We start from the raw sequence: 19126 nt of genomic DNA, 5'->3' as shown, positions 1-19126 counted from the left end.
ATATTTGGACGACGTGGACGCGCGTGTGTTGTACTTGTGCGCTTTTGATTCAGAGGATTTGAAGAGTATCAGAAGAACCCATGCTGGCATGAAGCGCCCAAGGCTGTAGAACAGGCCGCACTTTGGTGATAATTTAGTTTCTAGGGACTGAATATGACTCTTCCAGGACATGTTCGAGTCCAGTAAAACTCCGAGATATTTGGCCTTATCTGTGTTGGAAACGGGCTGACCAGCGATATTAACGGTTAGGTTATTTTTTGAATTAACTGTCAGCAATTGCGATTTCGAGGCGTTTATGCAAAAGGTTGTTCTGGGCCGTCCACTCATGGACTTTGGGCATTTGGTCACCAGTCAGGCATCCAGCTCTGCCGTCGAAGATGCGTAAGAGAGGAGGTGAGTATCATCAGCGAACAGTGTGGTGTTCAGTGAGGAGGTTTCAAAAATGTCGTTGACATATAAGGTGAAAAGGACCGGTCCAAGTACTGAGCCCTGGGGCACACCACAGGTCACCGGGTGAGGAGAGGACAAGGTGTCTGAGATCGCAACCATTTGTTGGCGTCCAGTGAGGTAACTTTTCACGAGCTCAAGTTGTGGGCCCCGAAGTCCGTAACGCGCCAATTTCGAGATGAGAATTTTATGATCTACGCAGTCAAACGATTTTTTTAGGTCGAGAAAAATGCTACATCCCACATTTCGCTTCTCTGAGATATCATAGTACTGTTCGGCCACTGCTAGGAGGGCATGAGCGGTTTGGTGTTTGTTTCGGAAGCCAAATTGTTGAGGGGAAATGACAGACATTTTGGCGAGGAATGAGGACAGGCGGGAGAGGAGCAACTTTTCGAATACAATCCCGATGCATGGGAGAACGGATATCGGACGGTAGTTGGTTAGGCTTACCATATTTTGGAAATCAAAAAAGAGGACACTTTTCCAGAAATTTGCAACTTGCAGATCCGGAGTGAAATTCTCAAAAATCGGTTAATTTTTCCCACTTTGTGATCGGTTGACTAAAAAAAAAAGGTCATCTTTTCCGCTCAGATCTCAAAATAACGTTTTTTACTCCACATCGCCAGATGGATGACTAAAAAAAAAAAAAAAAAAAAAAAAAAAGGTCATCTTTTCGCTTAGAGCTAAAATCACCGTTTTTCACCCGTCGGAGCTTCACGTCTGTGCTAATATGTGGCATATCACTCGCAATTTGCTCTAAATCTGCTCTAAATCCTAAAAAAGAGGACAAAATCTCAAAAAAGAGGACAAAAGGGCGTCCTCCGAGGACACTTTCAAAAAAGTCAAAAAAGAGGACAAATCCTCTTAAAAGAGGACGTATGGTAAGCCTATAGTTGGTGACATTAGTTCTATCCCCAGCTTTGTGTACAGGGACTACTCCGGCTTTTTTTAGATAGCTTGGGTAGACTCCATTTTCTATCATGAAGTTGAAAAAATGGGCATTCAGCGATAGATCAGGAATAGGCCTAAAGAAGGCTCTGGTAATCATGCTATCCTTTCATTATACCGCAATTTTGTTTTGATTTGATGAAAATGTTAATAAGATGATGATGATGAGATGACCTGCCACCCCGACGATAAACTATGTGACTCGTTAGCATAATCTAGCGACCTTTGATTTACAGAATCGAATATTGTCTATCCTTGAGGATACGCTACGCTCTTCGGTTCACATCAAGTCGAGATCTTGGCTGGTAGGGGTAGGTAATGAAAACGGCGTTCTAATGGATGCTGTAACTTATTGGAAGATTCACGAGGAATAACGGAATATTTCCCATCATTTTGAAACAAGTGTACGGTAAAGTATTGATAACTTCTGCCTGCTGTCAATGGTATCGATTCAGATGGGTCAGAGATTCCATTTTTTCAAGCGTACATCCTCGTTGACATTTCTATATTATACTCTGCTTCCGTGCTCTAATATTTGAACCAACTATGTTATTGCGTAAGTACTGAATACGATCTACATTTTTCAGTGTTTAGCATTTACCGCGTCGTATTGTAATCCGTGGTGTAACATCATCCAAAATCGGATTTATGAATTAGATACATGATTGCATACGATGCTGTGCTGTGGAGGTCAGCAAAGCGGCAATGTACACTGCGAAGTCATCTTATTAGACGGATCTGTGTTGTCATTTCGTGATAACATCCATTTCAAGAAGACTGATAAGACTTTGAAGATATTCGAAGCTGTTTGCAGTCACTTGAAATTGGAAGAGAGAGATTATTTCGGGCTAAACTACAATGACATTGAATCGCGCACGCATTGGTTGGATTTGTACAAAAGATTTCGCGATCACGAAGGATTTGATGTCTCCGAAACGGAACACCAATTTCATTTCGGTGTTAGATTCTACGTTTCCGACCCTACCACTATTCACGATCAAATCGCAAAGCACCAATTTTTTCTACAGTTACAAAAAGACGTATCTTCCGGAAAATTGAAAGTGGAATCAAGAAAAGCAGCTGATTTAGCAGCTATCGCAACGCAAGCCGATTTAGGCGATTTCAAAATCGATTTCCACCGTCAAGGTTATCTTAGCGCCGTCCAATTTATTCCGAATCAACAAAAATCATTCACGGACGACGTCGAGAAATTACACGCTAAATTTCAAGGATTGTCGACAGAAAACGCGGAACTAATGTATCTCCGAAAATGCCGTCAGCTTGAATTGTACGGTGTAGAAGTACACTCAGCTAAAGACGAGTACGGTCACGACTGTGTGATTGGATTATCTTTTAAAGGGATCGAAGTGAGAAAAAACTCCAGAAAACTCAAAACTCATTACTGGCCTTTAGTGAGCCACATTGAATTTAAAGACAGAGAAATCCGCCTGCAAGTACGCAGTAGAAATTGTAATGAATCGGTGTATACATTCACGACGTCAGACCGAACAGCTTGTAAAAGATTATGGAAACGCGCGATTGAGCATCACGAGTTTTTCCGATTACGAGCTGATCCGAACGCGCCGCAAAATCCAAAACCTCACCCCGAATGGACTCCTAGACGAGAAAATTTAATCGGAGGAACCGCGATCGATGATCAGACGAAACGCCAATGGCGGTCTAGCACTAGATCTACAGCCACGGTGACCAGCATGCAAGATTCAAAACCACTGCACACCAACACAGACCGCGGTCATGAATCGGAAGGTCAAAACTTATTAGAGCAACAAGGTCTATTTGGTATCGAAGGTAATCGCAAATCAAGCCGAATGTACATCACTCCTAAAAGCGAAAGGCGCGCGCGCAACCGACACCTTCGCTCTTTAAGCGATTCTGAAAATAAACAAAACAGGATTAAATCAGGAGGTCGGTCTAGCGGTGATGAATCAGACGCGTCAAGACGTCACAGGTCTAGAAATCATCGCCATAGATCCCGAGATCACACCGGGACTGGAAATGGCGGCGTATACCACACTGACACGGAAGCCCTCAAAAGAACGAACCTTGTGCATTCCCCGAACGGTCGTAAGCGATCTGAAACTGAATCGCTCTTCAACGATGGCCGTACACAACAAAATAAACTCAGAAAAGCACAAAATCGATTGTCGAGAGAAGATGTACGCGCTCAACGCGCGTTATGGCAGCAAATCAGAAAGCAGAATGAAGATTTAGCCGATTATTCTCCTGAGCAACTCAACGACATACCCTATACTGAAGTAAGAACAGATGGTAACCCTCTCCCTGTACGAGTTCGTAAACATGGCCGTGGCGCTATATCACCCCGTTCAAGACGTTCTCGGGCTTCCGTTACTAAAGACTACATGTCCGGAGACTTTATGGTTCCGTCTCTCCAAGTTACTACTTCAAAAGAAGCGGATCAAAGCAGATATGACGATAGGATGAGGAAAAGTACGTCGAAATCATCACTCAACAAATACTCGGTGCCCGCGAGTTCACAGCAGGTCTGGGACACAAGAAGCAAAAAGTCGAAGACATGACGTGATTTGCACTGGAATTTGCAGTTGTGTAACTAAAGTTCAATGTCCTTGTTGATGAGATACTCTATTGCAATTGTGAGTAGATGTGGTTAGATAATTTTATTGTGGTATTGCTGGGCACAATGGTTCTGAGAATTCTCGCATCTGAACCGGGTATTTATTGTAATGCTTCGAGTGGAATAATGAAAGATTATTCTTTTGAATAGCCTAGTGAAATTATGCGCTTCTTGAATACTAAGAGTTGATTTTTCAATGAAAATTATAGTTTATTGAAATAGGCATGGTCATAAAATTCGCATACTCGATTTTGCCAAGTGCTAGTCGCGGGAAGCGCGTTTACATGTTATATTTTTGCTTTTTAAAATGTTTTTGTAATCTTTTTCAATGATCAGATTCATTCAATCTAGTGAATCGTTGGTAATAACGGGAGAATTGATTGTTTCAATTTCATCCTGACATTCCTACTCCAGGGCATAATAATTCAGCCGACCGTAACATTCTGAGATATGTCAACATACAAAATCATGTTTTACAAGGGTGATGGGTGAGTCATGATGGGCTTTGGTTGTTAAATTCATCATCCAGTATATAGTGCTGCTAAAATAGTCTTTTCGTTACAATTGATTAGATTTATATCTGAAACACCGTCACTTGTATAGATCAGATTGCACTGATTTTAAGAAGAATCTAAAGATTATGGTCTACAATGATAAGAGACTGGGTTTTTTATTAAAATTTGTTTTAAACTCTACACTCAAGCTGCTTATTTTGAAGGCAAAATTGATTTTTTATCAATAGACCGAATTATATTATTGCCGAACACCTTAAATATTTGGTAGATTGATTAGGCCTTTGGTCGATCAGCACTTCATCATATCAATTTTTGTGTTATGAAATCTAATTTTGTACTGTCAATCTCTAGTACATCCAATTGTGTACTTTGCCATTGAATTCTAGAGATTTTGTTCAATTGATACTGAATTTCAACAATCAGCTGCCAAATCATCCTAGTAACGTGCATTGCATTTTACCTTCCATGACATGTATTAGAGTTAGCTTTCGATATTGAAAAGATGAATGTTGATATGTACAATACACACTAAAAACTGTAGCAACGCACGGTATTGATATACCGAAATGTCGGTGTACAGAACGGCCCTCCTCGTGTAAATACAGGTATCATTATGTGAAGTATCAATGTAAAATATCAATATTCCCACCACGTCTTCGCGAAATGTTTTGATATCCACAGATTCTCCTCATATTTCTCTATTCACAAGAGGCACGATTTATGGGGTTACAGTCAAATCACCACCTGTTCAGTCATTGTGTCGGATAACAGGTGTGGTGACAAATTGACAATGTATTCATGTATATTTTGCAGAACAGCTAGGGTCTCGTTAAAGATTGAATTACTGTACTACGTTGTATGGTATTTTTAATCTTCTGCTCTATGTTATTCACTTCAATATCAGCATTAGCTGACCGTGGTATTTTATAATTAGTGTAACTTGAAGCTATTTTTTGGTATGTCATTGCGTGTTTTGTAGTCTTCCAGTTTGATCTAGGCCAATACCTGTGAAGCTGTGATATCAACATTCATTGTATCGTATGTGTAGGATCCCTATATATGATTTTTGAAACATAACGTATTTTTATAAAAATGCGAGGAAAGTTTATCGTCATTATCTTGCCTGTTGGGCTGTCTTTCTAATTTCCCCGATAAGTCAAATACGTTATTAGATTTACGGCAGTTTTTGGTATTAATAGAAAAGGTTTAGGCTTGTTGAGATGTCCATGGATATTTTCAGTGTAATTATCTCATCTCATAGGCGCGAACAAACACCAAATTAATAAGAATAGTTGCTATACAGCCGTCTTTCGCTGAGTATTTTTGTGATACAATTGTTGATATACAATGTTCTTTCCAATTCTCTAGTAGTTGCTGACGATTACCCCTGACGAGTGTAAGCCGAAAATATTTGGGTTTATTTCAATATGGATATACTACTCAATTGTATATTGAAGTTCTGCCCATCCGAGAAGCTCGTTAAAAACCATAGGTTGCTTGATAGCCTATGAAAATGTACTGTAAAACGTGCAGTTATTTGATTTGGTATTTGTTGTACAGCTGTAGTAGCCCTACCTATTTAGATAATTTGTTTGTTGTAATTTCCTGCTTGTATTCTACGAGGGGTTGAGATATTTACAACCTTCTATGTTACAATGTAATGTGGCGCACATTTTATTAGTCCATCATGCCTACGGGCATTGTGTCGGGCTTGTTTATAATTAGCCACTGTTTTAGGAATGCTGGCGTGATTTTTCACACCCGAAACTTGGCTAAAAATGCACTTTTCACTTGGTTATCATGTAATTTTTTGGTTTTTATCGGTGCTAATACCGTTTTTGTAAGCTATTCGTGCGTAAAAATCTGAAATTACACTCTTGTGTTTGCTTGACGCGTCATTTTGCACTTTCTTTTTGTTTAAGTGTAAATAATATGTTTTCACATGACATTTATATCCTTTACCGTTAGGTCATATAGTACCTTGGCTGTTAATATATATTATACAAGAATCGTGGATGCCTATATGAAGAAGATATTAATATGAACGGGACAGAGTCTTCTGAAAGTAAACAGCTCAGTGTTGATCTGAGCAAACGCAAATGGCCACAAGATACTTGAAACGTACCAACTGGAGGGGGGTGAAGCAATTCCTTTTTGGTAAGACGTTCTATAGGCCTATGTTTATGTTTAATTAAATTGCAGAAGTAGTTGACTACAAGTGATTGACTCTCATGATCGGTTCAATTCATGTTAAATCTCAGCACGATCTGTGACTCGCGTTGAAGACCTAGTGTTCTTGTAAAAATGACAAAGATTGTAAAATTTATGACATCACGAATTTGTGAATGTGATGAAATCCCCCATAATAGTATTGATTATAAATGATAGATAGTTAGCTAATGACAAAATTGCTCAATTCGTACGATTTGTGGGTAGTTGCTTGAACTATTTTAGAAATCTAACTTTTGCATCTTGGAAAGTGAATAGCTTACCAATTTATATCAATTTTGACAACTACCGGTAATGCTTTTATATAAATGAGGTACTTTCGGCCGGTTGCCGGAGAACCCGGCCCTTGGAGAACCCGGCCCTACCAACCCGGCCCTTGGAGAACCCGGCCCTTGGAGAACCCGGCCCTCGGTGAATTCCTCGGGAAATTTTGAAATTAAGTGTATTCACAAGTATTAATATGAATTAATAAAGTAATAATGTTATTATCAACTGATTTGTCAATCTTGTAAGGAGGTCAGGGCATGCGTAGATCACGCAGTCACGGAGTGATCAGATCACGTGATCACGCTTGCGTGGTCGGCTCAGTGTTGAATTGACTTGGCGCGGGGCGGACGTGCGACGTTCGACATACTCGTATCTGTTCATGACATCGCATTGGGTCTTATCGCATTGTACATTGTGTGTGAATGTTCAGATGAAAAATATATCCCAACGATTGTTATTGCTCACATATCAACCACTCGTGGTCTGCTCGTTATTGCAACTGTAGGTTGAGGTGGGGCGTTAGGGTTGGGTAGGGTAGTTGGGAAAGGAGACATTAGGGTTCGGGGAGTGGGACATTAGGGTTGCCGGAGGTGGGATATTAGGGTTGCCGGAGGTGGGATATTAGGGTTGGTGGAGGTGGGATATTAGGGTTGCCGGGGGTGGGATATTAGGGTTGCCGGGGGTGGGATATTGGGGTTGCCGGGGGTGGGATATTAGGGTTGCCGGGGGTGGGATATTAGGGTTGCCTGGGGTGGGATATTAGGGTTGCCGGGGGTGGGATATTAGGGTTGCCGGAGGTGGGATATTAGGGTTGGGGGAGCGGGATATTAGGGTTGGGGGAGGTGGGATATTAGGGTTGCCGGAGGTGGGATATTAGGGTTGTCGAAGGTGGGATATTAGGGTTGGTGGAGGTGGGATATTAGGGTTGCCGGGGGTGGGATATTAGGGTTGCCGGAGGTGGGATATTAGGGTTGCCGAAGGTGGGATATTAGGGTTGGTGGAGGTGGGATATTAGGGTTGCCGGGGGTGGGATATTAGGGTTCCCGGGGGTGGGATATTAGGGTTGCCGGAGGTGGGATATTAGGGTTGGGGGAGCGGGATATTAGGGTTGGGGGAGGTGGGATATTAGGGTTGCCGGAGGTGGGATATTAGGGTTAGGGTAGGATATTAGGGTTGCCGGAGGTGGGATATTAGGGGTAGGGTTAGGGTGTCCGGGGGTGGGATATTAGGGGTAGGGTGAGGATATTAGGGTTTCCGGAGGTGGGATATTAGGATTGCCGGTTGACAAATCAGTTGATAATAACATTATTACTTTATTAATTCATATTAATACTTGTGAATACACTTAATTTCAAAATTTCCCGAGGAATTCACCGAGGGCCGGGTTCTCCAAGGGCCGGGTTCTCCAAGGGCCGGGTTGGTAGGGCCGGGTTCTCCAAGGGCCGGGTTCTCTGGTAATCCTTTCGGCCTGCCCTGGTAAGTAGCAGGTATTGTTGTATGCGAGTGAAATTTTGAATCGCCACTAATTTTATTTGTGTATTATTAGTAACCACTGTCCTGAATCCTAAGATTTGTGAAATCTAATAAATCAACATGAACATTTCGTCGCTGTGGAATCATAGCAGCTCATGTCCATTTTACTCGTTTTGAGAAAATTTGCTTCAGGTAAAGTTTTCGTTTTCTTTCCCTCATATCTTAGCCATGGATAACTTTGAAACAGTCTTACAAACTGCCAAGATGTGCCAGAAAAGTTGTGAAAATAGTACAAATATATGATTTTCTATCAATTTGAAAAATGGATAATCTCTAAATTGGAAAAAAACGGACTGAAACGGACTTTGATTCTACCGCGACGATTTGAGCTAATCACAATTCCACTATACAGCAATTGACTAGGCCTATAATTATAGTGAAGAACTTTTATCGTTCCAGTTTGATTCATTCAACTCTTGTATTCTCCCTTTGGAACTGTGGTAATTGATTTTTCATAACTTCTCATGGATAAAATGTGATTTTCTGATCTATTCGTGCTATATCAACCGTGCAATTGCTGGCTTTGCCTAAATACCTGTAATAGGTCGGGATGGGCACTACGAAAGAGTGAAGAATCCAACATCCAAGTCGGAAAAATAATTCGGCCACAGCGTTAGATTAGTTCCCGCACGCTCCCATACTTTCCTTGAGTGTGTGAAAAGGGTCATCACATCAAGCTTAACTCTATTTAGGCCATTCCATGTCTAAAATAAGCTGACTAATGACTAGACAAGGTGGTCACATTCCCTGTCAAGGAGTCATTGCCGAAGGATAATAATCTAATCTGGTTTGTATGTAGTTCCTCGATGATGTAGTTTGACATTGCCCTTTCACGAGCCTTCTAGAACTAGGGCCCCAGATTAAGAACCCCTGGACTGGGACATGCACAAATTGTGTGTAGCAGTAATTGTTTTGGAATCATTTTTCGTTAGCCAGGCCACCACTTGACCACACGTTATCTCTATTTATCCCAGAGTCTTTATTTTAGGATTAGAACTAGCTTACTGCTGAGGGGTATTTGCTCAAAATCACTGACCCAGGATTTATTGGTCATGTGTTGTTACCAAAACATGACTGCATGCCTTCTGTCCAGTGTTGTGTGAATGAAGCAGCTGGGCAAGGCCAGAATGTCAAATATGAGAATTCCGGCTACTGAATAAAATACCTATTGCGAAGTGCTAATCTAGGTCGGTAAATTTTTCAAATCTAGTATACTTTCAATAGCTAAGATTGCATGCAAGTTTTGTAATGAATGAATTGTGGGTTTCTCAAGCGGGCTTATTGTTATCACCGTATGCCGTTGTTTTGATTGTGAGTCTGAATTTAACTTTTTCAGACATATCCAAGCATCTCAGCTTGTGTTCGAATTGCTATGGCTGGATTATGATAAGTGGTATAGCTTTAATCCCATCGGCAAGCAAGTCAAAAGATATGTTACGATTGGTACGTTATTGACTAGCGATATACATTTTTGAATTTCTTGCCAGCTTTACACCTTTTGACAGTCTCAAGGAAGAAATGCAAGTTGATATCGAGAAGGTTGCAGAATGGGACCATGTCTGCTTCAAAGATTTATGAACGCTGTGTCCACTCCAGATTGTGCATATGATTTTATCGGAATGATGTTTTCCACATGTTGCAAAATTGCATCGTATATCATGTCTTTCTGTATTTCAAAATTGAGCTCTGTAATATGAATATTCAATGAAATTTTTTTAACATTTTTGAAATTTCTTGCCATTATGTCTGAATTTATCGACAGTGTTTCCATTAGAAACTGTTCCGCGAAGGAAATCAACACTCTTAACTCTTCAAGTTGTAAACTCGAATGACATTTTCACCTTTTTCTGCCAGCTCGTAACTTACCTATTATAAACTATTTTAATTTGTGTAATATGGACCTGTGAAACGCGAATCATTGAATATGGACGCCGCAAAGGATTCCGATGGCAATCAGACGATCGTTGATCTGAGCAAACCGAAATGGCCGCAAGACACCTACGCCGGCCGGGCCAAACATTTCTTCACTGGTAAGGCCGAGTACCTACGTGCAATTTGTTGATCATTTGATTGGAACCTCTGGTTCTTATAATTAGGGCTGTGGACAAATATTCGTGTCCTGGAATCTTAGTCAAGTGTTAATTCCAATGATTCGCATCCACTAATGAGAGGTCATTCTATCAATTACATAAATTATTGCCCCTAAGAGTTGATATATCAACAAAAATTATAGTTTCGATATTATTTTCCACTATGCAAGCCTTGAAACCGTGCTTGGTTGTGTCGCATCATACGAAACATGCACTTGTATTTATGATCTGCTGTATTTATGGATTGAGCTTTATCGTTCGTATGCCATCAATAATGAAAACGGTAGTAATACTCACTACTGTATCAAAGTGCTGCAATTGAATTGTCCCATAATGGGCTTGATAGCCTGCATATGTTACACAAAGTAGTTGCCTGATGATAACTGATTTGAAGCCGAGTGGAGCTCATCTATCATCATTCAAGTTGCTTGTACTTATGGATTATTCATTAAACATAATTGCAGTTCTAGCCACTTGTGATATCCAGAGGTGGTCAGCAATTAAGCAGTTTTAAATTTTTGTAGTAATTAAGTAGATATTGCCTATTTGCACTCCCTACTTGAGTTGTTGTGTCTTTTGACGACACAACGTCCTATACCTGTATTGAACAGTTTTTTATGCAAAACTACTTCTTTTTTAGACTTCTGGATTTTGTGTTATAGAAGGTAGTGGGATATGTTCCAATCACATTCATGAGTGAAATTGTCATAACGACTGGGTGGAATAGTCCCAGTATGTTGGTAACTGAATGTGTTTTTAAAGATGGAACCTTATTTGCTGTGGCATTATTAGCCATTTTGTGTTGGTCGTGAAGACGCGTCGTGTAATTCCGGACGTTGACACCTTTCATAGTTTACGTACTTCGACCAAAACTACTTCGTGAAATCATGTAAGCACTTTTCAAACCGTCATTACCTACTTCCACTATAGCTATGTTTGTTTCAGTGTAGTTCTGACTCTATGATAGAGCCTCTCCTAATTAATCATGATGCATTTCCTTCATTTTTAGTCACCAATCCACTGAATCTATTACTTTCTTCGAAAGATCTTGATGAAGCCAAAGATATTGTATTGCGATATTCGTGAGTCCACTTTTACTGTCGTTCGTGTGTGAATAACACAGCTGGTTTGAGTTGCCCACGCAGCCAGCAAGCAAGGTCTTGAATATGTTTGCTTTTCTGGATGTTTGTTAGCAATGTCGCCGGAACAGGGTCGCTTGAACATTCCGTGAAGGTGCTATGGTCTGAGAAAGGTCACAAAACACTGGTGCACCTACTGCGAATACTGTCTGTTCCGTACATGAGTCTTTTTAGAAAGCCCGGTTTTGAACTTGAACTCGAAAATTCTAGTTTTAATGGTATCTTCCACTGTGAAATCTATTAAGCTTGATCGGTCATATCGAAACATGCGGTGCAAAGTTAACCAATGAAAATGACACATCTCTGAAGCGGTGATAAAGTCGCAGCATTGTCACATAGTGCAATGAAATGATATGTGAGAAAAATGGCCAAATAATCTTTAACGTGATGTAGAACCGGCAGTATTTTCTTTGTGGTCGCATATTTGAACTTTTTGCATCATTTATACTGTTATGACGTCAAAATCAGTGAAACTCGAATACACGTCTCGAATCCTAATATTCAATTCAGTATTGGATCACTCTGGCACTCGATTTTGGCAAGACCTTGCCATAAATATGCCAGTCATCCATTTTAATCACAATCAAGATTCGCACACCCTAATTTTCACTGGTCTAGGCTCTAAATCAAATAATTTTAACCTTAATAACTTCCTGTGTACAAATGTTGTTTCAGACGCGGAGAAAGCCTCACTGGTCTTACGGAAGACGACCTTTGGCGCGCCAAATATCGCTATGACAGTGCCTTTCATCCCGATACAAAGGAGAAAATGTTTCTAATTGGTAGGATGTCGGCTCAGGTGCCAATGAACATGACAATAACCGGTTGCATGATGACCTTTTATAGGTATTGTTGCGTTGCTTCGTTTTTTCTTGCTACGTCTATGCTTAACTTTTTACATCTTTGCACGATTATCTTGCTCTTAATTCTCTCAATCTCCAAACTATACAATTAAATAGGATATTCATATTGAAATGAACCCGAATATTTTCGACTGACACTCGTCAGGGGTAATCGTCAGCAACTAGTAGAGAATAGGAAAGAACATTGTATATCAACAATCTTATCACCAAATATGACGTCACCGTCATAAAATTTCGAAATATCGGGACAAAGAGAACAAACTAGAATGGCGGATTTTGATGAAAGTCAACTCCAAGGCACACAAATGAAAGTGTGAACGGCCTGTCGTTGAAATTTGTCGTTTTGATAATTTTTGACGCAAACAGTATTATCCAACAAAAGTTGGTCAACGACAGAATTCTTCACCTTTGCCTGTTCTGAATCAAGCTACTTGTGATGAGCCAAGGGTGAGCTTTTCTCCGAGCGTGATGCACGTGCTCTTATAACTATGGGGACTGTTTTATGCGGTCCTGCAAACGTCTTGTCTCTCTTTCCATGTAGTGTAATGTGCCAATGGGATTGTGGCTTCATGGCAAGAAAAATATTTGGGTTCATTTCAATATGAATTATACTTGAAGTTCTGTACCTCCAAGAAGCTTTTCAATAGGATACCATACATATTTAAACACCGTTATGACTCCAAAGCAACCTCTTCGATGACTTTATTTTCAGGACGACACCTGCCGTCATATTCTGGCAATGGATCAACCAGTCGTTCAACGCAATTGTGAACTATACTAATAGGAGCGGTGATGCACCATTATCCGATAAGTGAGTCCTAGCGTCTTACTGTCTCTTGTCGCAATAGGCATAATTGATACTACTCTTATATTTTCAGAGAACTAATGCTGTCTTACGGCGCCGCCACCACCGGTGCTGTTGGAACCGCGCTCTTGCTCAATCAAACAGTCAAAGTAAGAATGGGCCTCTCGTGTTTGCTGCTAGAATGCGCAGACACTAACAATCAAACAACATCACATAGACCTGAGGTTCTCAACCGCGAAACCACCCCTCCCAAGATTTAGTTCAAATTTAGCTCAATTATGGTGCAACGTCATCTGTCTCCTGCAAATAGCCTAATATCTGTAGGCTAGTGATAAACAGCATTAAAAGTTACTTTTCTTGGAAATAACATCACACAATTTATGTAAAAATTGGCAAGTCTTTTATTGTTTCAAAGCGAATTCTGTAGCTGCATTCCTTGAAATACGCGGACGTGTCTTGAAAATCTGTGTCGTCCACTAAGGTACGGGGTGGCGAATGTATTGGTGACTAGAAACGCTTCCGACGACACCCTTGGGTATGATCGCAACAGATAGGCACCAAAATTGAGAAACATATTTTTAATGAACATATAACCCCCAGTCTAAATGTTTCTATCTAGCATCTCATCTTGGAGTTATTCTGGAATATTGGTTATATATCACAGGAGCAATTGAATTTTTGCTAACAAATCTTCCAAATCCCAACAAAACATCTCTAAACCAAAATATTTTTGGATCAGCAGGGTTTCGACTTTTTTTCATCCCTTTTTGACTGGCGTTTTCTCAAAGTGCCCTTAATTACCTTCAGAATACCTACAATTTTCAAATTTTACACCACCCAGACTGACTCGATAATCCGGTCGCTAATGCGATAACACGCTTCGTTGCAATTCGAAAGTTTACGATTTACTGATTTTCGAGGGTCAAAAGTTGCAAATCTTCTATAATAAGATTACGGCACGCGTTGCGGCAGGCTTGCCAGAAAGCCTTGCATGATCACCCTGCTATGACCTGTAAGTTACCAAAATATGCTGCATAACTGCAGTCCGGTCTCGCGTAAACAGGCGAATACCGGTAAAAATTATGGTATCTGTTCGTGCATTCTCTATATTTGATAATCTTATGTTGCATATAGTTAAATAAAGCTGCTCAATCCCACTGTGTGGAATATCCAGCTGTAATCTTTACTGCTAGTAACCTCGATTACTCCTAGGTGTGTTGTAATCAGTTGCACTGCAAATGTGGTCAACAAAATCCAGTAAAATACCTCAGATATGATATAATTCGGGCCGGTGCGAAAGATTTCGGGAGTTCAAATATGTGCATTTTCCAGCTAAAACAAAGATTGCGATGTCAGTTTTATTTCACTTTACTCAGTATTTTCACAACCATGCATATTTCATTTCATTTTGTAACAATGGTGTGGGTTGATCACGTCTTCGCAGATATGTCATTTTCAGTAACATGGTGGCTTTGTAGTACATGTTTCGTATGCTGCGAGATGACCAATTGAGGCTTCAAGGCTTCTACAGTGGAAAATAGTATCAAAGCTATGATTTTTGTTGATAAATTAGTGTATCTTCAGTACTTGGAAAAAATCATCTCTCGTTCGATTCAGTTGTGAGTACTCGAATCATGAGTGCTCAACATTAAATGTAAGATATCGTATTTCACAATTATGAATATCAAAGCATTTGGACTAAATGTTATCCTGGTTGTAATTGCGACGTAAGTAATATTTCAAATCAGATTGCCATGACCCAGACTTCACCATTTTGTTAATTTCGTGGATAATCACAGCCTTGTATACAAAGACAATGATGTGACGTGAAATTCTATTCAGAAATTACCTGCTCTTGTTGGAAGACTCGTGCCATTCTGCGCGGTTGCGGCCGCAAACTGTATCAATATTCCTCTAATGAGACGCAAGTAAGTGATGGTTAAGGAGTAGCATTCTCAGCATGCTTCACAAGGTCCTAATTTCAAGTTTGAAATGGGAGGGGTTTTGACCCCTGAAACCCACGCGCTGGCTATGACATTAGTGGTGATGACTCTGAGCCAGTAATGGCTGCAAAAACATGGACCAACCAGAACTACTCACTTTTCAAAATCGTCAATTAGAATTGTAACTAGATCCACTCGCTTTTACGAATACACAACTGGAACTGCTTAAAAATCCAGCGTTTAGTTGACCGTCAACTAACTAAATATCTAGTGTCTGCGAGTGTGACTGGCAGGCGACCCTCTCTGGTTATGTATTTTGTACATTGTGAGCTTTGAATTGATTTCGTTTGCTTTGAAATTTAGCGAATTGAAAGATGGCATCTTGGTGACGACCGAAGACGGAACTGAAATCGGTAAATCTCCGAAAGCCGCGAAGAACGCCATCACTCAAGTTACCTTGTCGAGGATCGGGATGGCCGTGCCCGGAATGGGTGAGATATTCCAGCTGGCTACTTAAGTGATTGAATTTTGAGTCGCGAGTCCAATATTTAAGTGCTGTCGTTGGGGTTGTAATGACTCGAGTTGTAATTTTTGATGACTCGATTTGACTCGAGTCATTTTCTTAAAAATGGGAAATGACCCGACTCAAGTTGAGTCAATTTTTGTATCGACTCGACTTGTACTCGAGTCATTGCGTATGACTTGACACATTCTACTTTGATAACTGAAAATAGTCCCAGAAACTGTCTTATATCTGTTCGAATAAACATGTTTAGAGTGAGAAAATGAGTATATTATGAATCTGTGGCCTTCGATATCACCCAAGAGTTTCACAGAAGTGAGTTGAATCTGACTTGGTCTCGGACTTGAGTCTTAACACTATGACTCGACCTGATTTGGACTCGGACTTGACTCGGCGGTGAATCGAAAATGACTCGAGTCAAAACCAGAAAAGTCAACTTGACTTGTGACTCGGAACTTCGTGACCTGGTTACAACCCAGGCTATCATATTTGGGAAAGCGCCCAGTTTTGAATTATTTATTGCCGCAATTGTTGATATACAATGTTCTTTCCAATTCTCTACCAGTTGCTGACGATTACCCCTGACGAGTGTCAGCCGAAAATATTCGGGTTTATTTCGTTATGATTATATTATTCAATTATGTCCTTGCATTCAGTCATCCCTCCGATATTTATGAACAAATGGGCGAAAGGAAGGTTTCTTCAGGTGTGTATTTTTCTGTTCAACTGAATTTGCCGACAGTATATTTTGACAGTTTCAGTTTGCGTCCGATCAAATTGTGTCGATTGAATTGAATTTCTCAATTACTAACCTATGTAGATTTGTAATGGCTACAAATCAGTAGCACTTGACTTCAATTTTGCTGAGCAAGTTGAAATTTTATATTCAGAAATATCCAGGCATGTCTGCCCCTATCCAAGTCGGCATGGTTGGATTATGGTGAGCAACATTGTTTTATAATTTAAATTAGCTTTACATTTGGATTTCGTGTTCCTGCAACAGGGTTGTAATGACTCGAGTCGCAGTTTTTGATGACTCGACTTGACTCTAGTTATTTTTCAAATGCGTAAAATAACTCGAGTCATTGCGCATGACTCGAACCAAGTCATATGACTCGGGACTAGAACGGCCAAGACATACATTTCATTCAAACTTTGACAAATAGTAAAGTTACCACATTATTGGTATTTCGTCTATCTATGGAAAATAGGGCCAGAAACTGTTAGGTTCGAGGAAAATTACGATATTATGAATGCGAGCCATTCTATATCACTTGGGCAGAGTTGAAAAAGTGGGTCGAACGGATTGAACGCAAAACTGAACAGTGAACATAATGACTTGGACATGAGTCACGAACTTGGACTTGACTTGGTGGGGAATTGAAAATGACTCGACTTGACTCGAGTCAAAACTATAAAAATGAGATTGACTTGTGACTAGGTTATAACTCTATTCTGCAATAGCCATCAGTAATATGAAATTTCAGTGATAGTTGAAGTAATCATCTAGGGCCCATGTCCATTATCCATAAAATCTAAGGCAAACATATTATGACAGCAATAGAGCAAATTTGCCTGACACCATCGTTTTCGAATGCACGTTGAAACTACTTCAATTGGTATTGGTAGTAGGTGTGATCGTACTCAAGCTCGGAAGTTTCAGAACTTGAAAGATGCATCGTTGCTGATCACCTATGATAATAAATCTACGCATTGTAACTCCGTTGTTGTTTACAGCCTTGTCTTCGCCACTCCGCTCTGTTGCGCGTTGTTTCCTCAAAAAAGGTATGTCGCGCATGGTGCGTTGCCGTGCAGCAAGTCACGCCCATTTTCCTATCTCTTTCCAGCTCCATGGCTACTGCCAGTCTCGAGGAGGATTTGCAAGCGCAGATGAAGAGCAAAGGTGTATCGTGCGATCGTGTCTATTTTAACAAAGGTTTATGAACCATCGTGTTATTTCGTCCTGCCCAATTATGTGTCTTAGCCGTTTCCATGAAATATTTGGAATTCACACCGTGCGGAATAATAAAGTTTCATTTGTGACTGTCACGATGTGGTGAGGTTAGGGCGCAGGTAGAAAATTTTACAAAGTTGTTGTTTGTGGTGTTCATGGTGTTTTTCGACTGCAATCGGCATTTGCACCAAGCAAATATTCTAGCTGCCACTTCAGGGCTTTTTAAGACACCGCTTACGCGGATCAGATGGTGACGAGGAGCCTAACATATATAAGCCTCCAAGACTTGGTTACGACTAGGAATCGAATTGCCCAGGTACTCGATGTAGCTGGTGGTAAAAGAATTTGATGCTCCCTCCGCCTAAGTGTTCAGAAATAGCGTTAGAGCTGGTGGTGGATGGTGACTTCGAAAATTCAGGGAGCGTATGTTGGCCTATATTGTTCAGGTCATGTTCATGGCGAGATAGCGCAGTGGTATAATCCGCGGCTGCAACACCAATGGGTTGCCGGTTCGAGGTCGACTTCAGAATTCCTATACCTGAGTGTTGGAGGTTTATCTAGGCTCCTCCTCGCCACCTCATCCGCGTAACAGTGTCTTACAAACAGCCTATAAGTGGGCCGTGCTATAAGTCGGCAGTTACGGAATAAAAAATGAAGAATACCGGCCTGATGTAAATGACCATAATAGTCGACAAACACCATGAAATACCTCAATACAAACAAACAAAGTCATGTTCATGACACATGGATAAGATTATTTATTTGCAGAAATGACAGTCTACACCACCAGGTTGCATATCCGGTAGTTTCCAACATTTTAAGGTCGCGAATCCACTTCCAATTTGAAAATGTTCCGTGGCACGCAGCACAAAATTTGATAAGCTTATTAGTAAAAAGGTCAGCACCTTTGCGCAGACCTAATCACGGCCTATTTTGGAAGCTGTTTGCGTTCAACACCTTCCCGATCCCCAGAATAAAGGCAAACGACCCCAAGGTTTAGAAGCACCTCATTTTGTCGCTTGCCTTTTATATTCTCTGCTTTACTCTTCATTCAGTGTGCAAGTGCATGCCTCTTCTTAGTTCGCCTAACCAGGTGGGTGCCTGATTTCAAAGACTACTATATTTCATTTACACTAGGGTTGCCATACGTCCAGAATTTCCCAGACATGTCCGGAATTTTACTGATAAAACTGCGTCCGGGAGGAATTTCTAAAATATGACTAAATGTCCGGAATTTTGAAGGCTTGAAGTAAGCT

The 19126-nt window shown here is 40.6% G+C and overlaps 2 protein-coding genes and 1 long non-coding RNA gene across 3 annotated transcripts; all 3 read left to right on the top strand.

The window, feature by feature from the left end:
* Positions 1–1733: 1733 nt before the first annotated feature.
* LOC145453647 (band 4.1-like protein 4A) lies at positions 1734–6492 on the top strand. The gene has a single exon (XM_080331619.1). The coding sequence runs from the start codon at positions 2070–2072 to the stop codon at positions 3951–3953; it is 1884 nt and encodes a 627-aa protein (XP_080187745.1). The 5' UTR covers positions 1734–2069; the 3' UTR covers positions 3954–6492.
* Positions 6493–6545: 53 nt separating this feature from the next.
* Positions 6546–10407, top strand: LOC145453649 (uncharacterized). The gene is made up of 3 exons (XR_013919860.1): positions 6546–6681; positions 9890–9986; positions 10059–10407. It is a non-coding gene; the product is annotated as an uncharacterized LOC145453649 (long non-coding RNA).
* Positions 10378–17965, top strand: LOC145453648 (sideroflexin-1-like). The gene is made up of 11 exons (XM_080331620.1): positions 10378–10583; positions 11653–11725; positions 12458–12628; positions 13358–13456; positions 13524–13599; positions 15293–15378; positions 15757–15884; positions 16573–16622; positions 16807–16856; positions 17654–17701; positions 17764–17965. Exons 1-11 carry the CDS (start codon positions 10478–10480, stop codon positions 17858–17860), a joined length of 984 nt encoding a protein of 327 aa, XP_080187746.1. The 5' UTR covers positions 10378–10477; the 3' UTR covers positions 17861–17965.
* Positions 17966–19126: the final 1161 nt, after the last annotated feature.

This window comes from Botryllus schlosseri, chromosome 13 (genome assembly GCF_051294905.1).
Source record: "Botryllus schlosseri isolate E-star chromosome 13, Bs_hap1, whole genome shotgun sequence".
NCBI classification, from domain to species: domain Eukaryota; kingdom Metazoa; phylum Chordata; class Ascidiacea; order Stolidobranchia; family Styelidae; genus Botryllus; species Botryllus schlosseri.
Note: the sequence above shows the minus strand (reverse complement) of the source record. Positions and strands in the feature narration are given on the sequence as shown.